Source organism: Carcharhinus amblyrhynchos, chromosome 24 (assembly GCF_965287045.1).
Source record: "Carcharhinus amblyrhynchos chromosome 24, sCarAmb.v2.hapA, whole genome shotgun sequence".
Taxonomy (NCBI): domain Eukaryota; kingdom Metazoa; phylum Chordata; class Chondrichthyes; order Carcharhiniformes; family Carcharhinidae; genus Carcharhinus; species Carcharhinus amblyrhynchos.
Window position 1 is genome coordinate 21,039,541 of NC_137347.1, and position 25,048 is coordinate 21,064,588.

The 25,048-nt window shown below is 40.6% G+C and overlaps 1 protein-coding gene across 2 annotated transcripts in view; it reads right to left on the reverse strand.

Moving 5' to 3' along the window:
- LOC145357999 (protein argonaute-1) overlaps positions 1–25,048 on the reverse strand; it is a 115,169-nt gene that overhangs the window by 22,698 nt on the left and 67,423 nt on the right. For both annotated transcript variants that reach the window (XM_080211668.1, XM_080211669.1), the window contains exons 12-14: positions 22,559–22,743; positions 20,417–20,576; positions 12,701–12,791 (exon numbers count right to left, since the gene is read on the reverse strand). In XM_080211668.1, the coding sequence (XP_080067794.1) occupies positions 12,701–12,791; positions 20,417–20,576; positions 22,559–22,743 (436 nt within the window). The remainder of the gene's footprint in view (positions 1–12,700; positions 12,792–20,416; positions 20,577–22,558; positions 22,744–25,048) is intronic.

Here is a 25,048-nt window from a genome sequence, read left to right on the forward strand (position 1 = left end):
CTGGGGGTGGTTGGGGGGGGGGGGAAAAGGGGGGTCCACCATTTGAATAGACTCTTAAGAGGTCATTATGCATGTTCAAGCACTGGGTACAGTGGCCCAGAATATGCTGCAGATGACAGCTTAATTGATGGGGTTCTTTAGCCACATATGCCTAGATTGTGCAGTGAGATAAGGCAAGAATAATTTGCAATTCCCCAAAGGGAGCGCTAAGGACAGTGAAGGCTTCTAGCATAGCAGCTCCAGATTTTACCATAGCTCTTTGGGAACCATAGTGGCGTGGAAAGTGCTGTATATTCTAGCCTGCAAACGTGTAGGACAGGAATACGAACAGGTGTCTATGGGCATCTGTAACCTGTTGGGGACCATTTAGTTTGCTCTCTTACAAATCAGTGCTCAAGCAGAGCCATAGTTCTGTTGTCCTAGTAGATGTTGTTATGATAGCTAAATTTACTTTAACATTGAGAAGAGGTCAGGGTTTTCAACTCCCAGTGGGCTCCACATGCATAGACTGGGGGGAAACTGCACATTGACATTTTAATGTTCTTTGGGCCCAGCTCATGTGAAGGAAAATCAATGCAAAAACCTGGGTCAGCTGATTGGGATGGAATGCCATTAAGGTAGGGGACACAAAGATGTTCAAAGAGTCCCAGATATGAGTCACGGGCAGGAAGAAATCCAAGTTCAGTTAAAAAGAGAGGAACAGAGAAAAAAAAGGCTCCATGTCAGGAAGGGCTGCAGGTAGCAGACTTTAATTGAAGAGGGATTCGCAGAAGCCCTGTATATCCAAGAAGTCAGTGGGAGGTTGGTGACTCCATGAAGTTTTGGGGCAAAGGCTTGGCGAGGCCAAAAATCTGAAATTGTCCTTGTGAGCTGGTACGAATGTATACTCAGGAGCCCAGGGAAACGGAATCTTCTGAAAAGAGACTGAAATCCTGCAGGATGGGCTGCTATTGTAAGTTGGAGTGGCCTTTGGAAAGATTCCAACATGAGATTGGAATGGTGTGGTTTGTGAATTGTGTACAAGAATTGAAGAAAGAAAAATTAAAATCCAGAGAGTGAGAAAGAGGTTGACGTTGCTCAAAAATAATTAAATAGAACCAATATTGAATAGGATTACGCAAAACTACAAATTCAAACCAAGAATACCAAGCCCTTTGGTGTGAACAATTAAAAAAACTCAATAATATCCTTGAAACAGCTAAAAGAGATTTCAACCAGAGGGGAAATAAATTGTTGACACACAAAGAAGCCATTTTGAACTTACTGTCTCAAAATGAGACTTTACCATGAATGAGAGAATGGACAAGAAAAAATACAAGCTTGGATTGTGACTATTCAATGATATTAAATACTGTCAAACCTATTTGTTACACATACTGGCTTTTGTTTTGGTAAAACCTTAATATCGTTATAAGATGTGCAACAAAACAAAAAAGGTATCTGTACAATATGCAATAAGCTATCTGTTAGATGTTTACAATGTCAGATATTTCTTGGGACGAAATTGTAAAGAAACCTTCAGTGTAGTGAAGCCTTTTTTCTTCCAAAGGGAAGGTGTGATAAGAGTCAAAGTTACCTTAATGTTGAGAGTGGAGGTTGAGAACTTCAATTCCCCAACAATTCTGGGAGTAGACTAAGAGTAGGCTGTATACAGACAATCGGCATTTTTACGTTCTTTGGGCTCAGCCTCCCTGTGCAAGGGGCCAGGTGATCAGGAGCACAGCACCATTGAGAAGAATCCCAGCCAGGGGGACAGGGTGAGTTATTGATAGAATTATAAAATGTTCTCTTTACGAATTTGTAAAGTTTATTTTTGTTTGTTCAAATCCTGTGAATCTTGTGGCTTTATTTACTGAGCAACTGTCTAAAATCTCAACTAAGGTCTATTTTTAAACAAAACATTATTGGTTCCTAACCAGATCTTACCAACAACTTGGGGGTCTGAACCAAGGATCATAAGTGTGCACATGCATAATGCTCTCGTGTGTCCTTCTACCAGCTCATGACACCCAAGACCTGATGACTCCTCAGTTATAGTCAAGGTGCAGTTTGATGCAGGTTGTTCTGGAGCCCCAACAGGTTCCACTGGTTTCTGCTACTGAGCAGTTATATTTCCCATGTACAGCTGAGTACTGAGGTTTAGATAGTGCACACTATGGTCTGTATGCAGAGGCATGGCTACCTTGAAAGTCAATGCCAGACCTCCCTTTTCCTTCACAGCAGAGGAAAAGAAGAATCCATAATGTAACCATCACCATCTACTGTGGTAAGACAGTAATAGTGAAGAGGATATAGCATTCAGAACAATGTGGACCTATGAATAAAGGCAAGGTGGCAAAAAACAGAAAAATGAGTTCAACATAAAGCAAACTGAAGATGGCTACTGGATGTTATGTCTGTCTGTCAGCAGATGCGTGGTGATCAACAAACTTCCTTTATCCAAGCATTTGTCTCAACAAGCGAACCACGAGTGCCATGGATTAAAATGAGTGTTCTATTTACTGCAATGGACGAACAATCTAGCAATCATACGTTCAAACCTGCAGCTGCAAGCTATGAAAATAAGTTCAATAAATCTATCTGGCACCAGGAAAACTTGACGGTTATCGGAAAAATATCTGCATAGTTACTATCAGCCCTATACTATGTGGTTGATTTGTAATGGTTTTTGAAATGGCCTTTCAAGCGTATTGCTACAGAAGAACAGTAAGCAGCTCAAGAAGACACCGCCACCTTGCCAGGACCACTAGCAATAGGCAATGTGACCTTGTTTGTGTTGCTGCATTGGGGAACCAACAATCAAAAGCCATATGCAAATTACATTTGTAAGTGATAGCCAGTATTTGGCTGCAGGATTCTCTCAGTCTTGGAGAATGGCAGTATAATACATCTTCAAACAGATCTTTCATTCAGCCACCCCACCTTCAACCAGAAATGGAAGATAAACCTGAGGAAACTCTTGCCTATTCATTACTTCTCACTTGAGGCTGTGCAAAGTTTCATTCTATTGCCATATGTACTTTGTGCAATTAATACTGATATAAAATGTTTTATATATTATACATACATATGAAGTCTTGACAAACAGAACCAACAAATAAAATTTTATCATTTGCCATAAAAAGGTCTTTGTTTAAGTTCCACTGATGGAAAGAGTGACATCACTTTGTACTGGTTTATGAGTCAGCTGGCAGTTGCTGTCACCAGGCAACAACCCTGTTAGCATAAGTTAACTGGTGACTCACAGAGGTACTGTTTTCAAAGCAAATGCGTGTAATGAGAAAGCATGGTATAATTTATTGGACTTTAACATATCAGGCATGGATCCCAGCACCTAATACAATAAAATTCTGAAGCACAATGTGTGTTCTTCTGGCTCCTCAAGATATTCCTTATGGAAAAGCTTCAATTATCAGATGTCCCATCATGTCGTGCGCTCAGCTCTTCATTTTTAAAGTCCATTTTATATTGAACCATAAGATAAATTTGACTTTTAAAATAAAGGCAAGGTGGCAAATTATATTCCCGCATCAGGGCATCCATGGTGTCCAGAGGTTTAGATCAGCAAGTGCACATTCTGGCAAGAACACAATTCTCCACATTCAGAATTTAGACATATCGCGAGAAAGGGTTGCTCACTCATGTTGAAATTGGGTCGCAGTTCAATACTGAGGGGGACTGGATTAACTCGTTTATTCAATTAGCTCCTAACAATGGGCCATATTATGTCTTCAGATGGAACATGGAACAAATTGGTTCCAAACCAGTGCAGACTGGAAATGGACTTTCATTTTCATCTAAATATAACTTTTATAAAATTGAATCATATGTCTGTAGATCAGAAAAGTTTGCCACGGATCTGGCATAGTGATTTAATATTTTGTGCCACTGAGTGGAAGATTAAGGATTTGTGTGTGGATGGCAAGGATTGAAAGTCACCCAATCCACAGGGTAGACAAAAAAAAATACAAAATAGAGACACAAAAAAAAGAAATCCAGCTGCTCTAGACTACTGTTTGCTAACGACCTGGGAACAGATGGGCTGTCTGCTTGTTTGGGGAGAAGGGGACAGTAGACCCAAATTTAAATCCCAGCAAAACAGAAGCTTATATCATCTGCAATTGTTGGACACACTGGGCAGAATTTTCCTGTCCCACCCACCACCGGAATTGTCGCAGGCAGCTCACGGGCCACGCAAAGATCCATTGACTTCGGATGGGATTTTCTGGCCTTGGGAGGAGCGTGGCCGGAGAAATCAGCCCATTGATTTTTTATTTGCACAGAAAAAGTTGAATCCGCATAGCTGTCAATCTCAGCAAGTAGAGAAACAAAATCAAATTGTTCTACAAAATCGTGCACTTTTGTCATGCAGGAAAAAATTCTCCATTTATAATCAGGTAAGAACCAGATTGCAACCATTGGCGAACCTCCCAGATTTCTCTAGAGGAATGAAATTACCAGATTAAATAAATTTAAAACATATACTGACATGCAAATGCTACTGTACTTCAATATAATTGAAGGCTAGCACCAAGCGAGTTTGATATGCATGAAACTAACTTTGTCTTTACTAATGGTTTTGCCATTCTATTCTGTGTGACGTTCATGTACCGTCTTCTGAACTGGAATCCCATAAATTAATCAGCAGCTCCTGCATTAATAATTATCTCCACTCTTCTATACTTGCATCAATTGTAAGGCAACTAGCTGAACTATAAGTTTACTTTGCACATGACCTACATTTGCTCATTAAAATATCTAGCACATTAACCAGTTTATTTGATTCATATGCAAAGCCTTGATTTAATTCTTGCATATGAAAACTTGGATTCTATTTGAGATTCATTCAAAGCAAGCAGCAGGATCATTTCTTTTTTCACAAGAATGTTGATAAAAAGTTCAAGGTTATTGTTCCCTGATTTCAGAAAAATGTGCTATTTGTAAGTACGTAGTCAAATTTCCTACTGGATCTCCAGCTATTTTGCCTCAAATCTACAACTTCAAAATTAAGACAATGTCAAGTTCCAAGCACATAATTGTTAGTGTTCTGATTTTGAACTTTAATTCATGAATCAGTGGGTTTATCCAGCAAATAGGTCTCAGGCTCTAGCTCTGGATTACACTGGATTTGTTGAATTAGTTGGATAAGCCATAACTGTCCTAACATTGGCCCCTGTGCCTATGATAATACAGCAAAGATCCATTCAACAATCAAAATGCTGAGCTACACAACCAAAAAAACAGCAGAATTAAAAGGAAGTTGTGATTAAGTGTGCATCTGGTCAGACATACCTGAACTAATTTGGCTAGTTCTAGTCTCAGAGTAACAGGAGGCTGTCAAGTGGAGATAATGCATAGGAAATCTGTAAAACTGACCCTTAGTGTCATCAGGTGATCTTGCAGAGTTATGATAATAAAAGCATGGAAAAAGTTCATTGAGAACATTATTTTAAACTAAATTGTGAAAGTAGGGCAAAATGATACTGGCATAAATTAATAAAAGTTGTGGAGATGCCGGCGTAGGCACATTAAGTAATCTCACATCATCGGATTAAAGTCCAACAGGTTTACATAAGAACATAAGAAATAGGAGCAGGAGAAGGCCATCTAGCCCTTCGAGCCTGCCCCGCCATTCAATAAGATCATGGCTGATCTGTCGTGGCTCAGTTCCACTTTCCCACCCTCTCCCCATAACCCTTAATCCCCTCTCTTATCAAAAACCCATCAACCCGCGTCTTAAAAATATTTAGCGAGGCAGCCTCCACCACCTCAACGGGCAGAGAATTCCAGAGATTCACCACCCTTTGAGTGAACAAGTTCCTCCTCAACTCTGTTCTAAACCGCCCCCCCTTTATCTTGAGGCTGTGCCCCCTAGTCCTACTGTCCTTTCTGAGCAGGAAGAGTCTCTCCACCTCTATCCTATCCATCCCATTCATCATCTTATACGTCTCAATGAGATCTCCCCTCATTCTTCTAAACTCTAACGAGTACAAGCCTAGTTTATTCAGCCTCTCCTCATAGCTCAACCCCCTCAACTCTGGTATCAGCCTAGTAAACCTCCGCTGCACTCCCTCCAAGGCCAAAATATCCTTGCATAAGTACGGTGACCAAAACTGCACACAGTAATCCAGCTGCGGCCTCACCAATGCCCTATACAGCCGCAGCAAGACCTCCCTACTTTTATATTCAATCCCCCTCGCTATGAAGGCCAGCATCCCATTTGCCTTCCTGACCACCTGCTGCACCTGCAGGCTGGGTTTTTGCGACTCATGCACAAGGACCCCCGAGGTCCCTCTGCACCGTCGCCTGCTGCAGTTTTTCACCACGTAAGAAATAGTCCTTCCTACCATTATACCTACCAAAGTGGACCACCTCGCACTTGCCACCATTAAATTCCATTTGCCAGTTCCTGGCCCATTCGCCCAGCCTATCTAGATCCTTCTGCAGACTCTCCACACCCTCCGCGCAATTTGCCTTTCCCCCAATCTTGGTGTCATCAGCAAATTTCGACACCATACACTCGGTTCCCTCCTCCAGATCATCTATATAAATGTTAAAGAGCTGGGGCCCCAGCACCGACCCCTGGGGCACTCCACTAGTCACCAACCGAATAGCACCCATTAACCCCCACACTCTGCCTCCTATTTGACAACCAATCCTCTATCCATGCTAACACCCTACCCCCAACTCCATGCCCCCTTACCTTCTGCAATAACCTCTTGTGAGGTACCTTGTCAAACACCTTCTGAAAATCAAGAAAGACCACATCCACTGGCTCTCCTCTATCCACCGCCCTCGACACATCCTCATAGAACTCCAATAAATTTGTCAGACACGACTTCCCCTTAACGAAACCGTGCTGTGTCTGCTCTATCAAGCAATTCCCCTCAAGATGCCTCGCTATTTCCTCCTTGATGATGGATTCTAACATTTTACCTACAACAGACGTTAAACTAACTGGCCTATAATTCCCTGCCTTTTGCCTGGCACCCTTCTTAAACAACGGCGTAACATTAGCCGCTTTCCAATCTTCCGGCACTTCCCCGGAATCCAGCGACGTCTGGAAAATAACCACCAAGGCATCCACTATCACCTCCGCCATTTCTTTCAGAACCCTCGGATGCATTCCATCCGCTCCTGGGGACTTGTCCACAATCAGTCCCTCCAGTCTGTCGAGCACCACCTCTCTAGTAACAACGTCATTGAGACCCTCCAGTCCTACCACCTTTCCATCGCTAACACCCAGCAAATTATTCACGTCTTCCTCCGCGAAGACCGAAACAAAAAAGTTATTCAAGACCTCAGCCATTTCCCCATCCCCTACCACTAAGTCCCCCCTCTCATCCTCTAAGGGTCCAACGTTCACCCTAGCCAGCCTCTTCCTTTTTATATATTTATAAAAACTCTTGCTATCCTTTTTTATATATTAAGCGCTAGCCCAGCTTCATAGTTTCTCCTACCCTTCTTTATCAACTTCTTTGTCAATCTTTGTTGACATTTAAACCTCTCCTCGCCCACTACTCTTAGCTACTCTAAACGCCTCCGCTTTTAATTTAACACTTTCCTTCACCTCCTTCGTTATCCACGGCTTATTATCTCTCCTCCTACGGTCCTTTTTAACCATCGGAATAAATTTCTTCTGAGCACCAAGAAAGATCTCCTTAAAGATCCTCCACTGCTCCTCAGCAGACCTACCTTCCAACGCGCTCCCCCAGTCAACATTCGCCAATTCTTCTCTCATCCTACCGTACTCCCCTCTGTTCAAACAAAGGACGCGTGTCCGGGAACCCACTTTCTCTTCCTCCATCTGCACCAGAAACTCCACCATACAATGATCACTCTCCCCAAGAGGATCCTTCACCACAAGGTCCCTAATTCTACCCGCCTCATTACATAACACCAGATCCAAGATAGCTCACTCCCTCGTTGGCTCCAACACACACTGTTCAAGGAAACTATCCCGGCAGCATTCCAAGAACTCCTCCTCGAGCCCACCGCGTCCAACATGGGTCGACCAATCAATATGTAGATTGAAATCTCCCATAATTACGGCTGTCCCATTCCTGCACGCCGCACTTATTTGCGCGTTAACAGCCCGCCCCCACCTCCAGATCATTATTCGGGGGCCTATAGACGACACCCACCAGCGTCTTCCTCCCTTTGCTGTTCCTAATCTCCACCCACAACGATTCCACGTTCTGCTCTTTGGTTCCCATATCATCCCTTGCTACCACCGTGCTGCTATCCTTAATCAGCAGAGCTACGCACCCCCCCTTTTTCCTCCCGCCTATCCTTCCTAAACACTTGATACCCCTGGACATTCAGCTCCCAGTCCCCATCACCTCGCAGCCACGTCTCTGTAATGGCCACCAGATCATATCCATTTGTGCTGATCTGCGCCACCAGCTCATCCACTTTATTCCGAATGCTTCGTGCATTCAGATAAAGTGCCTTCATCCCAGCCTTCACCTGGACCCTATTTGCCAGAACGCCACCAACCATACTCACGCCCCCTACTCCCTTTATTATTGGGACATCCTCGGCCTCCTCCCTTACCTGTACCCTCTCCTTAACTTTAGACCTCGTAATGTCACCTACCCTCGCACCCTCCCCCCCTCTAATTAGTTTAAAGCCCTGTCTACAGTCCTATTTACACGATTTGCCAGGACTCCGGTCCCAGCACGGTTCAGACCAACCCCATCCCACTCGAACAGGTCCCACCTACCCAATACTGATGCCAATGCCCCATAAATTCAAACCCATTCCTCCCACACCAATCCCTGAGCCACCCATTCACTTGCTTTATCTTATCAACCTTACGCCCGTCTGCACTCGGTTCAGGCAGTAGCCCAGAGATAACCACCCTGTCGGTTCTACTTTTTAATTCAATTCCCAGCTTTTCATACTCCCTCCCCAGATCCTCAGTCCGCACTTTGCCTACGTCGTTGGCACCCACATGTACCACAACGACCGGATTCTCACCCTCCCACTCCAGGTTCCTCTGCAGCCCAGATGCGACATCCTGGACCCGAGCACCAGGCAGACAACACACCCTTCTGTGCACTTTGTCATTGTGACAAAGGACAGTGTCAATACCCTTCACCCCACTATCCCCAATTACTACTACGTTCCTTTTCACCTTCTCTTTGCCTATGTCCTGCTGCATCACTGTACCGTGTGCAGTTTGCTCACCAACCTGACCTCCCTCGTTCTCGTCCAGACTGGAAGCAAGAACCTCAAACCTGTTATGCAGATTGAGAGGCTGAGGCATTTGCTCCGCACCCCCCTTCCTCCGCTCCCCACCCCCCTTCCTCCTCTCAGCAGCCCCCTCTTGTTCCTGACCCTTAGAGTTAGCCAGTCTAGAGGGGGTGGATGTCACTTGCACCCCATTGACAATGGCACCCTCTCTCCCCCTGATGAGCCTCAGTGTCTGTAGCTCAGAGGCCAGCTCATCTACCTTCAGCTGAGCTCCTCCAGCAACCTGCACTTACTGCAGACATGGTCACTGGGAAGGACCCTGGGGTCCACCATCTCCCACATAATACAGAAACAACACATCACATGCCCCTCCATTATTCACTGTAGTAGTTTTGAAAATTTCCACACGAACTTACCTAGCCCTTTTTCCCCCAAGCCCTTTTGATCCTAAGCCCTAATATCTCACTCTGCTTCCCACTCACTCCGCTGCCCGCTGTCTACACCAGGCCTCCTTTTAAAGCCTGCTCCCCCACAACTCCCTGCAATCCACTCCCTTAGAACTCTTAAAGCGGTAAATACAAAAAGCCTGCAAAAATGCTTTTAAATGATTTAAACAGTTCTACAGGTATGTTCTTACTACAAAAGTGCTTTAAACTTATTTAAACAGGTTTTTAACAGGTAATTTCTTATCCGTCTCTCTGCTCCTTCACTCGTCTGCTCCATGAGCTTTTGGAGCGTTGCCCCTTCATCAGGTAATCACAGTGCTACCAAATAAACCTGCTGTTGTGAGACGACTTACTGTGCTTAAGTTAATAAAACTTGACTTTTAGATTGCTAGCAGGATTCGAGTGTTTTTGTTGAGTTAATCTTTGTTCTATTTATCATAGACAGCGGAACCTTTGTAGAGTGATCTACACTTGGCATAGATCTTTTGGGTGGAGAGATGAAAGGAAAAACCCTGGAATCATTTGCTACATTCTATTGCATTTTTAAAAGTGGAATTAATGCATGTTATAGATAGATGAATATAGATGGGTCTATTGGTTTATCTCATCTTTGAGCTTGTGAGGGGTAAAAGAAAAAAAATCAACCAGGCTGCTTTGCTTAATTGCTATCTAGCAACTTCACTAGGAAATGAGTACAATATGGATGAATACAGGAAAACAGCTTTGGTTTTGACTACAATGCTTCCATGTCAAGTTGCCTGTCAGTACTCCCAATCTAAGATCATATACTGATGGGGCAGCAGAGCAATTATGACGCTCGCAAAACTGTACTCCAACAAGGAACCAGCACTTTTAGTAGAGGGAGGAGGATGAAAATGTTGGGAGAGAAAACTGGTCAGAAAAATCATTTGAATTCATAAAAATATTTAAACCCAAGGTTTGAAAATATGTCCTAGGTAGTAGTCTATCATTATTCTGGTGACAGCAGCACACAGATGCTCCCTGCTGGTAAAAACGTGCAGTAATACAAAACAAATACCTGGAAGTATTTTTCCTTTACTGTTTAAGATACAACTAAGTAGTTTTAATAAAGTTGACCTTGGAACTCATTGCATTTGGTGTAGCTCCCAAAAGGCTTTTTTTTTGCATTATATTATCACTGTTTCTGATGGAGGAATATTTGCCTTTGGCCTATAGTGGAACCAAGCATAATTTTTGTATCCTGATAACATGATAATGGGTCTATTATCATGTTATGTACTTATTACCTTTAAGTTAAGAACAAAGATGAAACTGTATTTGTATAGCACCTTTCATGTCTAAAAAGCATCCCAAAGAGAATCACTGTCCTTTTATTTTTTTCACTCAGTTCTATCACCTCCATTTCTGTAACAAATTTAACTCCTCACATCATTCCTGTTTCTTTCTCAAAAGTTAAAAGTTAAACCTCACCATTCATTTATCTTGCCATTCATTAACCCAAAATGTCCTGCTGACCTCATTCCACCTTCATCAGCTGACATTCCCAGCAAGTTATTCCACAAAAAAATTGAGCTGAAGTTGCAAAAAAATGGCCTAAATCACAAGATCAACCACTGCAGCAAGATCTAGCACAATGTTTAAATGTGTTTACATTTAACTATCCCTATGAGGTGCCAAAGTATGACCAAACATAGATAGACAGACACCACCTCCAACCTCTCTGCATCCACTGATATCGTCACTGGAATTCCATTATTAATCCAAAGATAGTGCTTACAAATTGGAAATATAAATCTTAGAATCACAGAATCCCTACAGTGGATAAACAAGCCATTTCACCGATTGAGTTTGCACTAATTCTCTGAAAGAGCATCCCACCCAGGGTGCCCCTCCGCATTTCGTCTGTAACCCTGCATATTTACCATGGCTAACCACTGTCCACATAACCTACACACCTTGGACACTGAAGGGCAATTTAGCACTGCCAATCTACCTAACCTAACCTGCACACCTTTGGACTGTGGTTGGAAGCACAAGCAGCCAGAGGAAACTCAAACAGACATGGGGAGAATGTGCAAATTCCACGCAGACAATCACCCAAGGCTGGAATTGAACTCAGGTCCACGGTGCTGTGAGGCAGCAGTGCTAACCACTGTGCCACCGTGCTGTTCAATATGTTAACTAGTTTTGGGCACTTCTAATTTTTCCATAGTATCTATTATGCTAAAATATTTTAAAATGCTTTGCACTAAAATATTTTTGAAATATAGTTGTGGTTGTTAAATTGGAATGTGTGTTAGTATTATTAATACAAACAGCTATGGATGATTGAGGGAGTAAAGCTGCCGCAAGGAATAAGATAATTGCTGTTATCCTTTGACAGAGTATCCTAATTTTTTAATGTCCAAACAGGTAGAAAGATAATTATGAAGTATTATTTTGAGAGAATTATTGCTTGCCAACAAGTTGAATGTGAAAGTGTCAAATATTACATAAGTATATAAAAGTGAATGTACTAACAACTGTATAGAACACTGTCGTTTTGTTACACACGTGCAAAGCATTATTAAAATACGCAAAGCCCTATGTTACGAACTAAAACTGACAAATGCATTCCGATCTACAAAATTCCTTGGCCAAACAACAATTAAATTCAATGACCTGAAGCTGGGGGTGAAATTCAATGTTGGCAGAAGCACTGAATGGGTGGCCCTGGATTGTCTGACCATTATAAAGCTGTCTGATCTTTCTCTTGAATTGCAGAATGGATAATTGGGTGGGCTGTTATACAGAAGTTGGTTGGTTTTAACACTTGTTTTGCTTGGCAGAAATTGTATTGTCATAGCAATTAGACTTTTTTTTGTCTTAATAGGGATAGGCCATTGAAACATAGCCTTACAAAAGCAGCGGAACATCCGTTCTGAATTACTCAATCAAAATAAACAGGCCATTTAATTTGTCATCACATATACACAAAAGCTCTCTCACTGGCAGATAAAAGTCCTTCAATTATGTTTCACTGACAACAATCATTACAGTACATAATTTTTCAACATCCTAAAGTACAAACTTACTGCTGTTATTGAGGGTTTCTTGCCATCTCCAGCTGGTGGGTGTGTGACATCGGCTCCCAAGAAGATCACAGGCTGCTGGAACACAGCCGAACTGGAAGGAAACAGGTGGAAATCCTTTTCTAAACTTGACTTACATAAAGTGAATAAGGTTTTGAAAGCACCGAACGGTGCCAAAGCATCAACACAACATTGTAGTTTAAGTTTTCTGTAAAAATGAACCTGTTGAATCACTGCTTTTTTTATACACAGGTTTTTCCTCAATTCCAAACGTAGTCAACATTCCATACTTCTAAACTGCATAGCCATGATAATTATTCAATGTGGCCACTTAAGTTTCTAGTCAGAAGAATGATAAATTATTCAGTCTGTATTCAAATAATTGGGTGAAAAGATGAATTTGACATGCTCTGTCAAATCATCTATCTTACTTTGCACAGGAATCAAAACTCAGTGTTGACAGAAGTAGATGGGAGATCCTGATTTTGATCCACTTTTCAGGATTTTGCCACCTCCAACTGCAAGTGCACTGTTGGAGACAACTCTTCAGAGTAAACGTAGTGGAATGAGTTTTAGTTGGCATCAACAAATACAAGCAACCCACTCTTCCTATTTCTGACTTGTAGGCCATGCCCCATCACCCTTTTGAAATTGAGCTCACAGTGCAGTTGTTTGTTGTTGATGTTTTGGTCTAAATCTAATTGAGCATATACAAAATGGCAAAATCTGTGGCTATAAACAGAGTACTAGACACAATGTCATAGTGTGCCCAATTTTTCTAATCTGAAATTTCACAATTTGCTTTTCCACTGCTGTAAGTTAATCAAACTTAAGCACAGAAATATTAAGTGTTATTATGCAGTTAATGGATTTAACTTGTAAATCTGATTGCATTTGTAAATTTGGCTGCACCTTTCTAAAATGGAACTACTTGCATTGTAGATTCTGCAGCTGGACCCTGTTATTTGGGGAATCTTAATTTTTTTTCACAACACCTTCATCTTATGTTTTACATTTTTTTATTTTATAAGAAGTTTCATATAACACAAGACAGACCAGAAATTACATGAAAAGGGATATCCTTTGCAATAAAGCACCAATCAGTTTACATTTGGGATAGGTTGAGGCAGAGAGCAGTAAGTGAAGGTGAGACACAATTCCCCAGTAGGGAAAAGGGAAACATTGGACGGTAAGCCTACCTGTAGAACTTTCTGCCAGCCAATTTGAGTGGTATTTGAAGACTTGCAGAAATGGTACATGGCACAGATCACTAAAGGTTTAGGTAAGAGAATAGAATGCTATTACATTGAGGCTTTTGTTGAATTGCTATATTACAATTCAACAGGCAGCTGATTTATTAAACTGATTGAATAGGTCAAATGTCATTTTTATTTTATATGCTTCTCATGTTTACTTTTGTTTCCTGAATCAAAATCTGGAATGCTACCTGTCTTTCCATAATCCTTTCATATCAACTCTCATCACCCCATTTCTCAAAAAGGTCGACCTTGACTCTGTGCTTGCAAACTAACCCCTCCCCCATCATGCTAAATCTTCCATTCTTCTTCAAATGTGTTGCTATTATCACAAAAATGTGTCCCTCCTCCCAGGCATTCCATTTTTGAACACCTCCAATCAAGTTTCTGTACCTTCAACAGCACTGAAACTGTTCTAATCAAAGTCACAAATGACACCCTCATGATCATGATTCATTGTCATGAAATGATGATTCATTGTCACACCCACAAGCTTGACCCATCAACAGCTTTTAACATGATTAACCCTCCTCCAAATGCTCTCCATTTCCCAGATAACTGAGACCTCCCTTGCCTGATTCCATGAGAATCTTCTGCAATGGCATCTCTTCCCAACCTAGAATCATTCCATTTGGAACTTCCTCATGACCTATTATTGCCTTCCTATATGCTGCCTCTCAGCAACATCATCTGAAGACATGTCAGATGTCGCAGGTTTCCCCTTCCCTGGCAAGCCCACCTTCTCATTCAGGATCAACAAAATAGTTTGCAACTTCTGTATCCTGTTTGGCCTTGAGATAAGCTACTGACCACATATCCTCTTTATCACAAAGACCTCTACTTCCAATTCTATAAAATCACCTATTTCCTCCCACCTCAGCTTGGCTGCAGCTGAATCCATCATCCACATTTTTATTAACCCCAAATTATTTCAATACTTTTCTGGCAGCCTTCCATAAACTTGAGCTCATCCAAAATTCCTCTGGTCATTTCTTGACTGTCACCAAGTCCAACTCATCCACCATCTCTGTGCTCGTTGACCTATGCGGGCTCTTGTTCCACCAGACTTGATTTTAAAATTTTGTATTGAATTCCTCCATGGCCTTTACCCTCCCTAAGTCTGCAACCTATCCCAAGAACCTTACGCCTCAAACTCTGCCCTCTTTGATACAACCCATTCTCCTTAACACTGGCAACTATGCCTTTGGCTCATGTACTGAAATTCTCTCTGTGCCTTTTCTCCATCATACAAATGACTTGAACCAAGGTTTTGATCACCTATCCCAATATCTTCTCCTTTGGCTTGGAATGTCTTGGGGTGTTTTTCTATATTAAATGTGCTATGTAAATGCAGGTTGTAGCTGATTCCTTATGCAGCGTATTGCAGCACTATAATTTTAAATAACCCATGTTTTTCTCCATTCAATCAGGAATGTAGGGATTGCTGGTAAGTCCAACATTTTTTGCCTATTCCTAATTGCTCTAGAGAAAATGCTGGTGAATTGCCTTCTTAAATACAAGTGGGGATTTTCACAGTAACTTAATTGCAGTGTTAATTTAAGCCTACTTGTGACAATAATAGATAAACTTTTAAAAATCTTTAAACTTTAGAATAGTTTGCTGTAGCTGTGCTGAGGGCCTGGAGTTATATGGGCCATATCTGGTACAGACAACCGATTTTCTTTCCTAAAGGATGTAACTGAACCAGACGGGTTTTTCCGACAATCCGGTGTTTCATGGTCATTAATATAGCCAGATTTATCTACCTAAATGAATTTAGATTCCCCAACTGCTATGGTGAGATTTAAACTCATGTGTCCAAATCATTAGACCCGACATCTGGATTACTCATCCAGTACCCAGACTTAGTGTGACAGAAATCAATAATTCTTGTGAGAGTTGAACATGATTGGCCATATATTGGTAAAAATACTAAAATAATGACTACTTAATGAGGTCCATTTCTGTTGCCCTTTCTTCTCCCAGCCCCGTTCAATGATATAAAATTTATTAACATCTCATTGGAACACCTCTGATTCTATTGGTAAGCGTTTTGTTTTTAAAACCAGATGGCATGTGTTTACTTCAGATCAATTTTTATTCAATGTTAGTTACTCAAAATCAATACAAACGTACTGGCAGGACATCTTAGTTACGATCCTCCTCACTCTCGTCTATTTTAAGTTCCTTTTCAGCAACGTCATTGGTCTAGTGATCATGTGACTTTTCAAATGTTATTGATACGCTTAAGAATCTGTGGCCATTAATAATCATGTGATTATTCTGTGGCGTCATTTAATGGAAATGGAGTGCTGGTAAGTACATAACCAACGCAATTATTTCATTTTCTACTGATAGTGCTCTGGATTGCTGTCAGTAAAGGAAGACCAGCTGGAGGTTTTCATATATTTTTGCTCCAGAAAGTCACTGTTCATGGATTTACTAGCACATCATATATTACCATACAATATTTCTTTCAATTTAGTGCTAAATCTGTATTAAATTGGGTACATGGGCAAAAATTACATTGAAATCTCCATGAACTCACCTCATATGAAAAATCATGTTCTAATAGGTTATATTTTGCAATTACTTGTGGTGCTTGTAAGACTTTTTGCATTAGATGCATAACATGTTGTCACATCACACTTACCATTTTCACTGATAACTATTGCCTAGACTTTGTGAAAAGTGCTACTTCTACTGCAATTCTTTCTAGGGACAGAAGTGAAATATTGCATGTTGGAAATCTGAAATAAAATCAGGAGATGCTGGAAATATTTAGCAGGTCAGTCTGTATCTGTGGAGAGAAAGAATTAACATTTCAGGTCAATGATGACCCTTCATCAGAATGACCTGCTGAGTATTTCCAGCAATTTTTGTTTTTATCCCTGTCTTATCTTGCTCTCTAATTTTGCCTGGAACTGGGCACATGTTCCATTCTTTTCCCGTTGTATGTTGATGCATATTTTAAGATCACACCGTTTCCCTGAAAAAAAATCTGACTCTGCTCCTACCAGATCCTACGACCACTTGTCCCCTCAGTATCAATGTTGATGCCACGTGACTTTATTCTTACTTGAGTATCAAATCTCATAGCATTGTGGAACTGCAGGAAAACAATCTACCATAGCCTTCAAGTATGAAATAAATTTCTGCATTTACTACCTTATATTTCCAAGATCATTGCTATTGCTTTCTCCCTGGCTCTCATCAGGTCTGCAGTTCCCTCTGTGCTTGGGTATTGTTAGTCTCAAGCATACTTGCCCCTACTCAGCCCCCCAAATTTCTTCCATCTTCTGATAAAAAATTGCACCACCTGTTCGTAATCATTTTTAACGACTTCCTGAGTCATTCTAACTCGCACCATTCTCAGAAAATTTCCTCTGTAAACTTTGGATGGATTTTAATAGATTAAATAATTCTCCCAAATATCCTTCTGAGAAAGCGTCAGGTTTAATGTTAGTTATAGTAAAGCTCTCTGCTCATTCGTCATACTGCCAAATTGTTTAGGGCTTTCACTAAGCTTCTCAAAAATAACACCTATTTGTTTTTCCCAGCTGGCATCTTTCCTTTCAAAGTGATATGAAAGACCCCAGGTGGGGAAGACAAAAAGATAAATCAATTAGCATCATTAAATTCTCTGGTTCACCGAGAGTAGTGCTACGTGGCATTTTGTAATAGGAAGAAAATGTTAATTTATATTTTTACATTCAAAAACCTTCTAATTTATATTCCATTTATGACTTTGGCAATGCATTATATTGAGGCTCAAAATAGATCAGTTTAAATTAACGTGCAACATCCTCCTCATTGATTACTAGGAACAATTAGCAGTAGCTCCAGACATCAATCACTGATGAGGTTTTTCAGTCACGTTGTTTCGGCAGACGAATCCTAGTGTTCGAAACTGCAAAACAGCAGCTTCCACAGAAATAATCATGTGGTTACCATGAACCAATAAGCCATTACCATGTAAAGAGAATCTTTCTTAATCTTCATTGCCATCTGCCCTTTTTTTTGTTGAATTCTCAATAAAACATGCCAGTCAAGTGATAAGTGTGCTTAATGAATGTGCCAGAAAGAACAAGAGAGAAATGTCACATGATCAATTTAGGCCAACAAGATTACTTAAGGTATAGTATTGCCAAGATTTTAAGGATCACAATTACTGTTCTAACGGTACACCCATTTTTAAATGATGCATGCATAGAATAATATGCATTTTACACATATTTTTGTCCAAAAGAGGCATTGGTTAGGCTATGAAAACAAATCACATACTGTAGCATGTGCTACATTAAGGAAATATACTATAACACGAGAACATATGATTCCCAAAAACAATTATATGCATTTTTGGTCATACTTAAAAGTTCTAACTCATGGGGTTTCAGTTAGCAGGAGGTGAGAAACAACCATAATCAGACAAATAATTTCAGAAAGTAATACAACCCTTGGTGAAAATTAAATTGCCAAATGTTCTCAAAATTAAAACCTGTTCTTTTGGATCCTGGAATAGAATAGTGGATTCAGGACAACATTAATTAGCATTTTTATAGATTCACAGTATATTTCCATATATCCATTCACCCACCCACCCACCCAACTTAAAATAATCACAGCTCGAGAGGCAAAAGTCATTATTTCCCAGTCGGTATTACCCACTCAGGACACCAACATTTCTTTTGTTTTTCTGATTTCCTTACTTTTTAATCATTAAGAAACTTTACTTGTTGGAAAAATATATTACTTCACGGTGTTCTTTAGAATGCATTATCTTGTACACCAGATAGGTAAAAATCAGTTTTAATTGAAAGTGTGCCTGTTGAAATGCATTTTAGCAACACAACAAACTTCTTTCATAAAACTGTTATCAGTTCTCAATAAAAACATTAATGATACTAAGTGAAAATGATTTCATTCAGATACCTTGTCGCATTCAAACTATAACTTATTTTACTATTCCTATATAGGAATCCTCCTAATGATTTCATACATATTTTGGAGATTGTGCAGAACTTGTACCCTGGATACCAAGAAGAAAATTAATTTCCCTGTGGAGTGTAGACTCTGGAGTTTACAACTGATGCTTTTTTCCTTCTTGATTTGATGTATGCTTAATAACTAAACAAGCCTTTCCAAAGCATAATAAACTCTGTGTCACATTAGCATGACATTCTGCTATATTTAAAGGGTTGATTGGAAACAATTCAGTGTGTTTAATTCCAAAACATCTGTTTCTGTTTTAACTCCCCTCGGTCCTTCAGGAAGGACTGTCAAGTTGAAGAGATTAACTTGATGTTTTTGCTCCTTTTTCTGAATTGTTCTAGTCAATCATATTACAGACAATATTTGACAAGTTGATTTTTATGCTAAAGGTGAAACATTGCATAAAAAAGCTTCTCATACAATGTTTAATTGATTGGAGGAGGAAGTCTCTCACTGCTTATTTGGTTGAATGGGTGAAATTATATGGATTTTAGCTATTTCCACAACCAAGGGGGTGTTATAAAAAACATTCCATTGGTTTTCTTTCTCTTTTCCAATGAATCCCATGAAATCAAAGACAATTCCATACCACTTCCATCTGGAGAATGAAAAACAATGACATTTATATCTCGTTTTCTGGAAGGCAGGTAAAGGCATGACTGCCACTATTAACAGCTAAATAAAATCTGACTTCCAAAAGGTAAGCTGCTGTGTCACCAATACACAGTCATTGTCAACTGCACTGTTTTCTATTCCAGTTTCCATCAAAGGGAGGGCAATGGCATGATGATATTGTCACCAGACTAGTAATCCCACCATGCCTGATGGTGAAATTTAAATTCAATAAGAACCCGGAAGTAAAACTCTAAACAGTGACCATGAAACCATTGATGATTGTTGTACAAACCTATCTGGAAATCTGCCATCTTTACCCAGTCTGGCCTACATGTGACTCCAGACGCACAGGAATGTGGCTGACTCAGAACTGCCCTCTAAAATGAGCCGAGGAGCTACTCAGCTGTATTCACAAGGCAACCAACTATTACTTTCTCAAGGGCAATTAGGGAATAAATCTCACCTTACCAACAATGCCCACATCTTGTAAATGAAATGAAAAAAAAAATAATGCTGATGAAGCTGCCAACACCATCTCCAGGGAGCTTGGAAGAACAAATGGATCTTTTCAAAGTGCCATGCTATCAATGGGATCCAGGACACACCATTATGTTTATTGGAAAACGCAAGGTATGTTGTTTATAGTATTTGTCTAATAACATTAATGGATTGAAAATCATAGACAAAGTACCTATGAGTTTTTGCTAAGGTGTCAGCTGCAACAGAAGTAGGATTTTGTAAAGTTCCTCTCAATAATTTAAAGCAGTTTTCATACCAAACTGCAGTGTTAAAGGCACAAGCTATCAAACATCATGTAGTTTAATCCTCATTTGTTTATATAAAATATGGTGCTTACCGCTGATGAGGTACCAATATGTTGTTGATTCCACCCAATTTCACATTGATTTTCAGGCAGAGGTTAGAGAGTGTTTGAGGAGATGTCCTGACGACATTTTTCACCTGGACACATTGTGTGGCCATCCCAAGGAGGGTATCACCTACTCGCTTCACCTCAGCTAAATTGAAAATGGAGAAAAGGTCAGTCACCATTGTCAGAAATTGGTTCCCCAAGATTTACTCATATTAAATATTTTAAGTTAAAGGGCAATCTGCCCAGCAGCCCATTTGTGGAAAAGTAAAGTTCCAAGATGCTTGTGAAAAGTTCTATCTTTGTCTAAAATACTAAATACTGGCCTTTTGGATAAACTAGCTAAGTTCTGTGCTCTGAGTTACATAGTTGTTGGTTCAAGTCCCAACCCAGGACACAAGCACAAAAATCAAGACTGACACTCCCACGTAGAACTGAAAGTCTGCAGGAGGTGCCTTCTTTCAGATATGTTAAACCGAGACTTTGTCAGCCCTCTCAAGTCAATGTAAAAGAAGGCATAGCACTATTCTGAAGTGGAGATGGGAAATTATCCCGTGTGTCCTGGATAATATATATCCCTCAATCAACATCACAAATTATCTAGTCATTATCACACTGCTGTTCGTAGCAGCTTGCAGTGTACAGGTTAGACACAATGTTTTCTACACAGTGACAATTTGGACTTAAACGTGGGGTCACGATTGGGACATTAGCAGGCAACATAAAGATTGGCCTAATGGACTGTATGGAAGATAGCTATAATCTCCAAAACACTATAGATGGGTTAGTGGACTCAGCAGTAAAGTGGCAGATGGATTTTGGCACAGAGAAGTGTGAGGTCATGCATTTAGGGAGGTCAGTTATAAAGAGCACACAATAAATGAGAATATACTAGTGAGTACACAATAAATGAGAATTTACTAAGTGGGACAAATGAAGTGAGAGATCTTGGCATACAAGTACACAGGTCCCTAAAGGCAGCAATTCAAGTACACAAAGGCATATGGAATGCTCTCATTCAATGGCAGAGGTATAGAATAAGGTAAGGATATAATGTTGGAATTGTATAAAACTACGAGGCCACAACTGGAGTACTGTTTGCAATTCTGGTCACCACACTGCAAGGATGTAATTGCTTGCTCTCTCTCTCTCAAGAGAGAGAGAGATTGCAGGAGGTTACAAGAATATCGGCAGGGCTAGAAAAGTTTAGCTACGAGGAGAGGTTGGGTAAGTTGCGGTTATTTTCCTCAGAACAAAGGCGGCTGAGGGGTGATTTGATTGAGATGTACAAAATTATGAGGGGAAGAGATAGAGTGGACAGGGTAAAATTGTTATCCTTGGCAGAAAGTTCTAGAACCAGGGACTATAGATTCAAGGTAAATGGTAGAAGGTGTAAAGGAATACGAGGAAGAGCTTTTTTAGACAGAGAGTAGTCGGTGTCTATAATTCATTGCCCAAGTTGGTGGTGGAGACAGAGACCCTAAATGCTTTTAAAAAATACCTGAATCTGTAAGCTGCAGCACTGTGGTGCAGGAAAGTGAGATTAGTAAGAGCATCTAGGTGTCCTCAGGCATGGCATGGACAAGATGGGCTGAATGGCCTCCTGTGCTATAACTTTTCTAATGACAACACTTCAAACATTTTACAGCCAATGAATACTTCTAAGACATCTGGAGGTGGAGAGTCATTAAAACGATGGCACAAAGCTTCCATTTTCTTTCCAAATGCCCTTTCTTAATGTGCGAGCTTTGCCAGATTATCTGACCATGAGGAAGAATCAGAGTGGAACTCAAACATGTCCTCAGCTTTTCTACCAGGTGTTACTGTATAGTGATTGGGAATGGAAACCCTACCCTATGTTTCTTTTCTCAATCCAGGGTTGTGTTCTATTGTAGTGTCACCTTTTCTTTCCCTGCTGAAATCAATTAACTCAGCAAGGACTGAACTTCAGATCTTCCTATTCCGTAAATCTTAGTTGTTCATTGAACTTGGTGAACACGCAATAGAATTAATTGATCACTTTTTCACAATGTGACCCATGGAACATAATTGGGGGGAGCAGATAATCAGATAGTATTTGGCACCAGGTTGTGCCACAGTGCTTCAGAGTCAAACAAATCTATAATGTACCGTAGACAGGCGTTTTCCCAGGTAGAATGACAATGACAAGCTGGAGTCCTGAATAGGTGTTCTTCAGATGCCTGAACATCGGCTCCACACTGTCAGCTCCTTGTGCGTATTTACAGAAGCATGGCTGGCCCTGAATAGGCATCCCCGCATCCTTGGATATCTTTCGTAGCTGGTCAGTAAAACTCCTGTATCATTGAAAGCCAAAAATTTCAATGCTGTGTTCAATGATGAGGCAATTTTCAAGAAAACCTTCAATGTAAAAATAATTTGATTGCCTAAAGCGTTGAGATGATATACTGAGCTTCATGGGCAGCCATTATCTGTTGTACTTTTGAAAACAATTCAGTGTTTTTTTTTTGAGGATCTGCCACGCAAGCAGGAAAGTCAATTAGACACATGGAAGATTCTGCTGGCCTGCTAACAGCTATTATGCTTTCCTCCTTTTTAACTGCATTTAAAACAGAAAAAAAAATCAAGATTAGCACCAGAAACAGTACTCCTAGTGTGATATACGTAGTTTTCTTCCACATTTCCTATTGTAATCTAATTTGGTGGTTATTGCGTTGCAACCAAGATGGATAAGCAAACCACAGAAAATGAATGCATGTTGCATACTACAATAGAATCCAACAGTGCAGAAGGAAGCTATTTGGCCCATCAAACCTGCACTGACAACAATCCCACCCAGGTCCTATTCCTGTAACCTCATGTATTACCCTACTAATCCCCCGACACTTAGGGGCAATTTAGCAGTTCAAGCCACCTAATCTGCACATTTTTGGACTGTGGGAGGAAACTGGAGGAAACCCACACAGACATGGGGAGAATGTGCAGTCACTCTAGGATTGAACTGAAGTCCGTGGCACTGTGAGCTAACCACTGTGCAAACCGGAGGGAACAGAGGGAAGTAGGGGTTGCACAAGGGAATAATTCTTCATGCTGGATTGCGAAATTGCTATTCACACAAAGGAGTTCTCAAAAAATATGGGTGTTCAATTTCTTTGATAACTGACCAAACCTGTGCCAATTTCAACTAACTGTAACGCTTTCACCCCCATGCTTGAAACAGATTTTACAACATAACCTTCAAAGTGCAGGTCACAAGCATTTCAAGTGTAAAAATGTAACAGTGTAACATACTCAGTGAAGAGCTAAATATTTGTTAATGCAAACCACAATGGCCCAAATCTTCCTGTCTCTGGCTCATCAGAGATGGGAGGTACGTCAGAAGACATGTGTCATGACCCTGTGGAAATCCTGACGCAGACCTATGTGAGAATTGCCTAGTAAGTTTAACTTCTGATGGGTTGAATCACTGCTGCCTGTCCTCCAGAAGTCTCTGACCCTGAGCTCAGGGCAGAGACTTACATTAGGTACACACGACTTACCTAGGTATTTGCCCTGGAAATGTTACTGATAGTTTAAAACTTGTTTTAACAGCTGGCTCATTCCACAATCAGCATCTCCCTCCCCACAATTCAGCCATCCACCCACCCAACTTAACCCCTGAATACCTGACAAACTGACTGACTGTCCAACTATCTCCTCACCAGACCTGACTCCCACCCACAATCCCCCCGCCCAAATATCTGACTAACCCTAACCACCCACCCACCTCATTGTTTCAGTCACTCATCCATTAAAAAAATGGACCTTTAACAGCTTAGTTGAACATGACAGTTAATGCTATAAAGAGGGAAGATATGTGCTCTCCTTGCCCTACTATTGAGCTATGATTGACTTAACCAAGAGACACTGCGCTGCTCTTCAGCCAGGATCAGGTCCCGGAAGAAATGGGAGGCATCGCTGGGGTCAGTAAAAGCTTTGCAGGCTGACTGGAACTAGGCCACAAACTCACAATTAGAGTTTAATACAGAAAAACTGTACAGCAAGTGTCAAATGTGTATATTAATGCTCAGCAGCAACTCAAAGTAAAATCCACAATTAGGTTTGACAGGCAGAAATAAAAATCCCTGTGAAATGAGAATTTTGAGTGATAACTGTGAAACTAAGTCTATATATGTTCCAATGTATGACAAGTTATTAATTTTTCTGCACAATTGTATTCTCACTATCCCAGCAATCCCCTTTGCTTTGGGTTTCCATTGTCAAAACTGTGTCAGTTTTGCACACACAATAGTCTGGGCTATGTTTCTCCATGTTTCCTGTAAGATCTTGGAGCAACGGAAATGGAGATGTCCTTTTACCAGTTCCTGCCAAGTTGTTGAAATCAAGTTGAACGTCAGTCAAGATTACCACTGTGACTGGTTAATAGGTAGGTGATTATGCAAACTATATCATGCCAAAAGTAACTTTTGGCAACATCATTCAACTCCACTCGCACCTCAGTTCATATCCTGCTGAAACCTTCATCTTTCCAACCATAGACTTTTCGCTTTGCTCTTTTACCCATTCTTCCTCCTTTCACTTGTTTAAAACCTACAACATCTAACTTTCCCAATACTGTTGCATAAAGTTAAATCTCACAGG